Below are 8,660 nucleotides of genomic sequence, written 5' to 3'. Positions count from 1 at the left end.
CTTTACCTATGTAATCTATTAATAGTATATAGCATTTGTCTATATAATATATAAATTTATAAATTAATTTGGTATTCGAATGCGGTAATATAGTGCCCTATTTTGTTTTATCAAATTTGAATTTGAAATCGGTTATTACCAAATTGATAATCCCATTACCTATTTCATATCATATTAGAATTCGGTGAATTTGGTAAATACCACTTTTGTACCAAATTACCAAATACCCGATTTCAAATTACCAAATTAAATTTGAAATCGGGTATGAATTCGGTTCTTATCAAATTTGCTCACCCTAGTTATCATTGGGCTGTGGACGTTTCTTTAAGTTCAATGTGGAGCCTTTTTTTTCCCTATTATTGGGAGGCAAGGTCTTTTCATAGGGAGACTTTGTAGCATCGTTATTAAAATTGGGCCTACCAATAAACGAGATTATGTTCAAAAGGCTGGGGAAAGGAGAGCGAAGATGTGACTGCTGTGGGGAAGCTGTGGAAACTATTGAGCACTTGCTCTTTTTTTTTTTTGTGAAAATGCAGCAGAAGTATGGAAAATGGCTCCAGTGAGGTGGGATGGGCTCCAAGATAAACAGCATAACCTATGGCTCTAGTGGGAGAAAGCTACTCATTCACTCTCGATGGAGCAAGGACAGGATAGAGTAAATCTCACCATCAACATTTTCTGGCAAATCTGGAAAGCCAGGAACAAAAGAATTTTTGATAGTGCAAAACAGGAACCTCACAAAACAGTACAGAAAGCACAAGAGGAGTGGTTGGAGTTCGAGCAAGCAAGGGAGATAGAACAGGAGAGCAGAACAGGCCAGAACAATAGGGGACACCAAGCAAGAAGAGAACAGCTAAGGGAAGATGTAGTAAGTTTGTATACGGATGCGGCCATATCAGCAAAAAGGATCAGGACTGGACAAGGGATCATAGCAAGGAATTGGAAAGGAACGATCATGAGAGCCAAAGGAATTGTAAATCAGTGGAAGGGAACCGCAAGTAAAGAAGAAGCTCTCGCAGTTAGGAATGCACTATTGATGGCTAAACAAGCAGGATGGACAAAAATTATAGTCCATACAGACTGCAAATCAGTAGTTGAGCAGATTAACAGATGCAGTGAATATGATTATAGCATTGCAACTATCCAAGAAGATGTGCAGGATCTTAGAATAGGTTTTGACAAGTGTTCCTTTGTGTTTATTCCTAGAACAGAAAATGAAATCAGCCATGCACTAGCTCATTTTGCAGTTAAAGTGGTGCATAATATCGAATGGGAACAAGACTTCCCAATATGGCTGATAGATTTAGTAAAGAGGGAAATGAGGGTAGTATCCCTTTTTTTGTACTTAATCCTTGTACGATCAAGTGTTTATATATATATAAAAGATGTTATCGTTTGTTGGAAAAAAAAAGGAATCCAGCAAAGGGACTGGGTCACTAGTTCACTGGTTGAACCGGTGAGTATTAATTTAATATTTATAAATATAAAATAGTAATGTTAATATATATAAAATATATAATAAAGTGCTTTCAGATACTAATTATTGTACTTAGAAAGATATATAATAAATATATAGATATTAATTGAAGATTCAATTTCATTTTATCATACTTTTAAATAATAAATAATATAGTCAAGTATAAAAACAAAATTTATATCGCTTGTTTAAAAAATATAGCATTATTTTATTTTCATTTAAAAACAAAATAATTTTCTAACTAATCAAATATTGTAAATTTAAAAGTTAAAAGGATTAATTGTATAATAAAAAAAACAAGTTTGTAAAAAAATATTTAGTTATCAAATAAAAACTAAGCAAGCGGGGAAGTCTATACATATTCAAATGAAGGTATAATGTACAAATCTTATCAAACGCATATATACATTTTGTTTCAAAAACAAAGACCCACAATTAAAAAAAAATGGTAAACTAGATCAATTGAAAAATCAGGTGGGTTTTCAGTTGAACCACCAGGTCAACCGGGCTTGTCCAAATTTGACCGGGTTAATTGTTTGTCCGATCCAACTAGAGGTCCGACCCAATCTAATGCCCAGGTCATCAAGCCGATCATCAAGCCGATCGGTTCAACCACCGGACTGGACCAGGTTTTATAACTATGCTTCGTAGCATTGGATGACTTTGCTGGAAAAGTTTATCAGGAAGAGGCAAAAAAGTTGCATGTTAATTTATTGATGATCGTGACTCTTCATACTTTAGACAAAATAGCAATGCCTAGAAGGATCGATGACATTTGGACCCATAAATTTGACCTAGTGGACGGAAGGAAGAAAGTGATATCGAACTATTGGTAGAGGTAATTTTGAACCTTTTTTTGCTCAAGCTATCTTGAGATTTTATGTTAACTAGCTAGAATGATATTCTTCAATGAACCAAAGTTTATCCATATACCTTTTTTTTTATTGTCTTTGTTGGATTCAAAATACATTCTAAATCTTTCAAGGAGAATAGGGAAGGAGAAAAGAGAGGGGATCGAAAGTCGAAATAGGAATTTCATGATTATCTTGCCTAATTAATTTTTCCTAGTGATTGAATTCAGCACTTGTTGTTGCACAAGATAATCAATTTTTTGCTGCTACATGAATGCAATATGATTACCTCATCTTTTTCAATGTTGTAACACCAATTTTATTCTAGTTGAAACTTGAAATTCACCACAAAAATTCAGTTCAAGTACAGGACCGGATGGACAAATGATGATATAGCCTCAGCCTGCTTATATACAGAACCAAAGACATCTATCTCAGTTTCTCTGATCATATATACTGCTTTGTCACATGTAAACACTTCCATATATCAAGAGATGGGATCCAACATCTCAGAACAGCAATGCAGATTTGGCAGTATAAGCTACTCTTGTTTCTCACCATAAAACAAAGGCAGCAGAATGGTAAACTTCCTACCATATTGCAAGAATGAAATGATAAAATGAGCAATTAATATCTTATATCCATTTCATTCCTTCTGTTCTTCTTAATCCCAAAGTATAGGTCTCTGATTTCCTGCATTTTGTTCACAACTATGGTCATCGGCATCCTATTCAAGGGAAGCGAGTTGGAACATGAATGTCCAATTCTCAGTACTGAAATCAAACATTCATCCAGATTCCTACTGGAATTTTGTGACAGATTATTGTTGAGAATTGTTTCCTCCTTCATTTCACTAGATTCATACTCATCTTTGCAGTGTTTTTCTTCTGCCAATGACAGATTTGGATCTACTATCTCCATCATGATATGCCCAGCTAAAGCCCTAGCAACAACCTCATGGATAGTTAAACCATCCTTAAAGATGTCATCAGTTGGACTTTTACCTGTAAACAATTCCAGCAGTAAAATCCCATAACTGTATACATCGCCAGATGTGGACACCGGGCAGCCAGAAGCATACTCTGCAATGAAATTGGAGAGTCAACTTAGCATAATGTACCAAGAATTACAGTATGTAAAACCAATTAAAATGAAAAGCATAACAAAGTTAAGAATTCCAAAAAAATTTGCCTGGTATATTTCCTAAGTTAGAGCAAAAGGTTTTCAAGACTATTAATGGAGAATATACCGGGAGGAATGTAACCAATAGAGCCCTTAAGGCCAGCTGATATTGTCTGTGACAGTGTTGAATCTTCAAGAAGGAACGTTGCCAATCCAAAGTCTCCAACATGGGCTGTCATATTTTCATCAAGGAGTATATTGCTTGGCTTTAGGTCGCAGTGAACTATTGGGTTTTGGCAATAATTGTGGAGATAATCCAGAGCCGAAGCAATATCCACAGCTATATTCAGTCTTTGGACAATGTCCAAACTTCTTGGTTGACATTGATCATCACATCTTTGATGCAGCCACTGGTCCAGGTTTCCTTTGCTCATGAACTCAAAGACCAAGCATTTGAAATCCTTACCCTGAGGATCAATGCTGGAGCAAGCAGCAAGGATCTTGAGTAGATTACGGTGCCTTATGCTTCTCAAAGCTCTCAATTCATCCATGAAGCTCTTTGAAGCCCCTTTCTGTTGGAGGTTCAGTATTTTCACTGCCACAATTGGACCATCTTCATCTAGAACTCCTTTGTATACAGAACCAAAACTACCTGAACCAATTAAGTTGTCTGCAGAGAATCCGTTTGTTGAGCTAAATACTTTTTCAAATGAAATTCCACGTTCCCAATCTTCTACAGTTGACGGAGTTGATGTTGAAGGTCTTTCACTTGATCTCCTTAGAGCAAAATGAGCAGCAAGACCGCAAAATAGGAATACCAGGAAAACAATAGAAACAATTACAGGGATTAATACTTTTAGTTCAAGGAACGTGGCTGTTCTACGTGCCAATTCTGGGCATTCAGGAAGATTCAAGCCTGGATCACCACCACATAACTTCTCATTTCCAATTAATGAAAATTCACTTGCATTTGAAAAAACTCCTTCAGTAGGCACTTTGCCGACAAAATTATTGAAAGAGAGGTCAAGTTTTTTGAGGAAAGGCAGCTTACTAAGGAACTCTGGAATTTCTCCTGACAAGTTGTTGTGTGAAAAATCCATCTCCACAATACCTCTTAATGTTTTCAAAGACTCAGGAATTGTTCCATGAAGCAAATTACCGCTCAACACAAGGCGCTCCAAACTAAGACAACTGCTGAGGGTGCTAGGAATTTCACCTGATAATTTGTTCTTTGATAAATCCAACTCATTCAGATTAACCAACTTGCCCACTTCAAGAGGCAGCGAGCCACTGAGAGAATTTCGTGAAATGGCCAAAGAGATAGACAAAGAAGATAGACTAGTGATCTCTGCTGGTATGGCGCCAATAAGATTATTCCCAGTGAGATTCAGAACCAGCAAACTTCTACACTTACCTAGCTCTGGAGGTATCGTTCCTTCTAGTCTGTTGTTTTGCAGGTAAAGTCTGTTTAAGGATGTCAAGTTACTGATAGAAGATGGAATCCACCCAGAGAATTCGTTGTCATTTAATTCTAGCCCCTGTATAGATTTAAAATTTCCAAGGATATCAGGAAGGCTGTCACTTAGGAAATTTTCTTCCAGCCCTAGAACGTTCAAATTGACAAGATTTCCAATTCCTAAAGGAAGCTTTCCGTGGAATAAATTGGAACCGAGGGTGAGAATGCTGAGGTTAACTGAGAGGTTGGCTATTGAACTCGGCAACTCTCCACCAAAAGAATTTCCTGCCAATCCCAAAACGTCCAGAACTGTACAATTGGTTAAGGAAGAAATGAAATCCAAATCCCCACTCTGCCTGCTTCCAAGCTTGTTATCATCAAAATTGATCCTAAACAAATTTGTCAATTTTCCTAAAACCGCAGGGACTGTTCCAGTGAGGCCATTTTGAGCAAAATCTACCAGGCCAAGCTTGGAAGCGTTTGATAACGAAACAGGGATTTGTCCAGTAAAATTATTCACCCCACCGGCAAATATCTCAAGATTAGAAAGGGTAAGGCCAACATTTGGTTGGAGTTCCCCATGCAATTGGTTCTGAGTAACAGAAAAGTAGTAAATGGATGATATGTTATAGATTGAAGAAGGAATCGTACCAGATAATTCATTTCCAGAAACTCGAAAAAACCCTAATCTTGAGAGGCGGCCAAGCTCGGGAGGTATACGTCCTTGAAAACTGTTAAAAGCAAGTGTGATTTTCTGCAGAGATGAAAAGTTTCCAATCCAAGCAGGCAAAGAACCAGTGAAGTTGTTGCCGCCAAGACCAAATAACACCAGCTTTGACAGTGAACTAAGCTGCTCAGGAATCTTCCCAACAAGCTCATTATGGTCCAAATCAAGCACTCTAAGCTCTGTGCAGTAAGTTAAATTCACCGGAATATCTCCACTGAATTCATTCCAAGTCAGATTGAGCTGCTGCAACCGGAGTAAGCGACCAATTTCCTGAGGTATCTTACCTCGGAAAGTATTGTTTGGCAGGTTTAGAGCAGTTAAATAAGTAAGGTTGCCTATGGATTGGGGTACAGAACCAACCAAATTCTTTGCTGACAAATTGATGATCATGACTCTATCATTGGATGAATTGCATGTAACACCTTCCCACAGGCAGTAGTGCACAGAATCATTCCAACCAGCCATAATCTGGAATGGATCCTGAGAAATCCTGCTCTTTATGTCCAGTAAAACTTGTTGGTCAGTGGCGTTCCCTGAAGCCATTGCAGGAATATACATGCACAGAACAAGAGCTACAAGGAACAAGACATGTGCTGGCAAACATCTGAAATTTGGGCTGATGTATACCATTTCTGTATCTACTGAAAGATCTAAGGAAAAAGGAACTATATTCGCTAGTTTTTCATAGGTAACTAACTACCATCAAAAGATTATTTTTTTTCACACAGAACATAACGAGTATGACTATTTGTAACTGACAACTAGGAAACTAAAAACTAGGATGACTACTTGTTTAGTTGAGACTTGATAACTGTGTTTTTCTGTAGAGCAAGAAAGAGACTGGCCCAGTCTCCTGATGCTCAACTTGGCTTTAGGTAGCTGTTTATTTTAATGCACAACTATATATATATATATATATATATATATATATATATATATATATATATATATATATATATAATAGTTCAAATTTGACAAATTATTATATGAGGGGATGTTCCCATGAAGCTGGATTACCTGCAAATATTGCAAACATTATTATATATTATGACATCACAGTCAGATTTGGTATGGTCCAAATAATTCATTGATGGGAGAAAAGTACAGAAGAATTTGTGTTTGGATTGCATTTTCCGTCATTTTTCATGGAAAAATTACTGTAGCGATTTGATATATGTGAGAGAAAAAGGTGATAGGGAAATGTGATCACGGAAAACGACAATATTTTCCGGCGAAAACAAACAATTCAAACAAGGCAAAGCAAGAAAACTGGAATCAGAAGCAAAATATCTCATCGGGTGAGCTGTTTTGATGTGGCATCTGGATTAATTAAGAACTTGACAGTGAAAGACAGTGAATCAGTAGCCACTTTTTTCAATATCAAAAGTTGAAAAACCTGCCTGCTATTTAATGGAGGCGTAAATGAGTTAAATCAAATCAGACAGTGCCGTGTTTAGATTTATTTGTTTATTATAAAGAGTTTGAAATTGTATTTAATTTTGACTTGTATATTTATGATATCAAAATAAAACGAATTTTTATCAAACCAAACCAAACTCAAGTTGAACTGCACTGGTTTGACTTTTTAATATATATCAATTTTAAATTTTATACTATTCGACCTAATGTCAGATTGAGGTTGGAAATTTATCGAACACACTCTCTTCTTCTTTGGTTTAATTAATTGACACATTAAATTTAATGAAGTCTTAATAAGTATCGAGCAATTCGACTTGTCTTTCAAACATAATCATCAAAAATTAAAAATTGGGCTACTTGATGTGACCAGGGTTAGAACAAACTATAATGTTACAATACTATTCTTACTCTTATTGCCCATCACCTGCACATCCCTGCCATATGAAACCTCTTCATAATTTGATCGATGATCATGAAGCTAGTGAAGCCATTTCGCAGCTACTAGAGTCTAGTTTTAATTTCAATATAAGAAGGTTATGTATCCAAGAACCTTTCCCAAAAAAAAGAAAGAAAGAAAGCAAGAATGTATCCAAGAATGCATTCATTTCGGTTTTTGTCCAAAACAAGGCCTATGTGCTTTTGTTGTAATACCTAGATCCTGCTAATAAAACTAAGCCCAATAACCTCAACCATCAGTGGAACAATTTGATATGTTGGGCCTTTTCGGATAGGCTTTTCTGGGCACTTTTGTGACTTACAATATGTGATATTCTTATGGAAAAAAATCAGCGACCATATTGCATTAGCTAGTGCATTTTTCTACGTTGAACATCAGCTTCCTTTGAACAATCATCACCTGAAAGGATCCATAAACTTCATCTTATTGGTTAGCTAATCTGATTTTCTGTTACATTACTTTTGATCTAGGAGCGCCATGTGAGAATTTTGGTTACTTTTCAAAACATGCAACTAATGACTAAAAGAAAGTTACATAGAATTCACAATTTTCATGTAGCAGAAAACTACAGCAACATTTCACCTAGAACTTTAATATTGATAGTCAGGGAAATAGATGGCCAGAACATGGGAAAAAGATATTAACAGGTCAAGGATTAAGACAAAAGATCCAATCCATGGAGCAAAATATCATGCAATAAGATAAAAATCCCATGCCTGCCTTTCAAGGTTACCAAAACTAGATGGTTTTTCACAAATCCATTCTGGAACTAACTCTTGCAAGAGTCTTAGTTTGTATTCAACTTCTCCTGCATCAAATATAAAGAGGAATTGAATGCAAGTTCCAGCATATAGTAGATTGATTTTGAGAGATGAGTGACGAGGCTTGCTTACATCAACAACATCCAATCGCTCAGAAACAATCTTTTGCATGAGTTCTCGTCTCGTGATTGAATGAAAGTAAAAGTAAATCAAGTCAAAGACCTTCGGCAAGTTACCAAGCATCTGTTTCTGGCATTCTGCTGGTGAGATAGCTGAAACTTGCTCCAACAGTGCTTCTCTATTTCTGCCCTGTCTGCAAGAATATTTCTAGTGTATAAGATTGCATTACGCAAGTGCTGAAGTAGCTCAGATCTTCAGTCAAATGAAAGA

At 36.3% G+C, this 8,660-nt stretch overlaps 2 protein-coding genes across 2 annotated transcripts; one reads left to right on the top strand and one right to left on the bottom strand.

The window, feature by feature from the left end:
* Positions 1-634: 634 nt before the first annotated feature.
* On the top strand, positions 635-2,313 carry LOC113740852 (uncharacterized). Its single transcript, XM_072046509.1, has 2 exons — positions 635-1,324; positions 2,161-2,313. Exons 1-2 carry the CDS (start codon positions 635-637, stop codon positions 2,311-2,313), a joined length of 843 nt encoding a protein of 280 aa, XP_071902610.1.
* A 310-nt stretch (positions 2,314-2,623) lies between these two features.
* On the bottom strand, positions 2,624-6,399 carry LOC113740851 (receptor kinase-like protein Xa21). Its single transcript, XM_027268367.2, has 2 exons — positions 3,578-6,399; positions 2,624-3,410 (listed from the first exon to the last, which is right to left on the bottom strand). The coding sequence occupies exons 1-2, from the start codon at positions 6,261-6,263 to the stop codon at positions 2,956-2,958; spliced, it is 3,141 nt and encodes a 1,046-aa protein (XP_027124168.1). The 5' UTR covers positions 6,264-6,399; the 3' UTR covers positions 2,624-2,955.
* Positions 6,400-8,660: the final 2,261 nt, after the last annotated feature.

The sequence above is a fragment of the Coffea arabica genome, chromosome 4e, assembly GCF_036785885.1.
Source record: "Coffea arabica cultivar ET-39 chromosome 4e, Coffea Arabica ET-39 HiFi, whole genome shotgun sequence".
NCBI classification, from domain to species: domain Eukaryota; kingdom Viridiplantae; phylum Streptophyta; class Magnoliopsida; order Gentianales; family Rubiaceae; genus Coffea; species Coffea arabica.
Note: the sequence above shows the minus strand (reverse complement) of the source record. Positions and strands in the feature narration are given on the sequence as shown.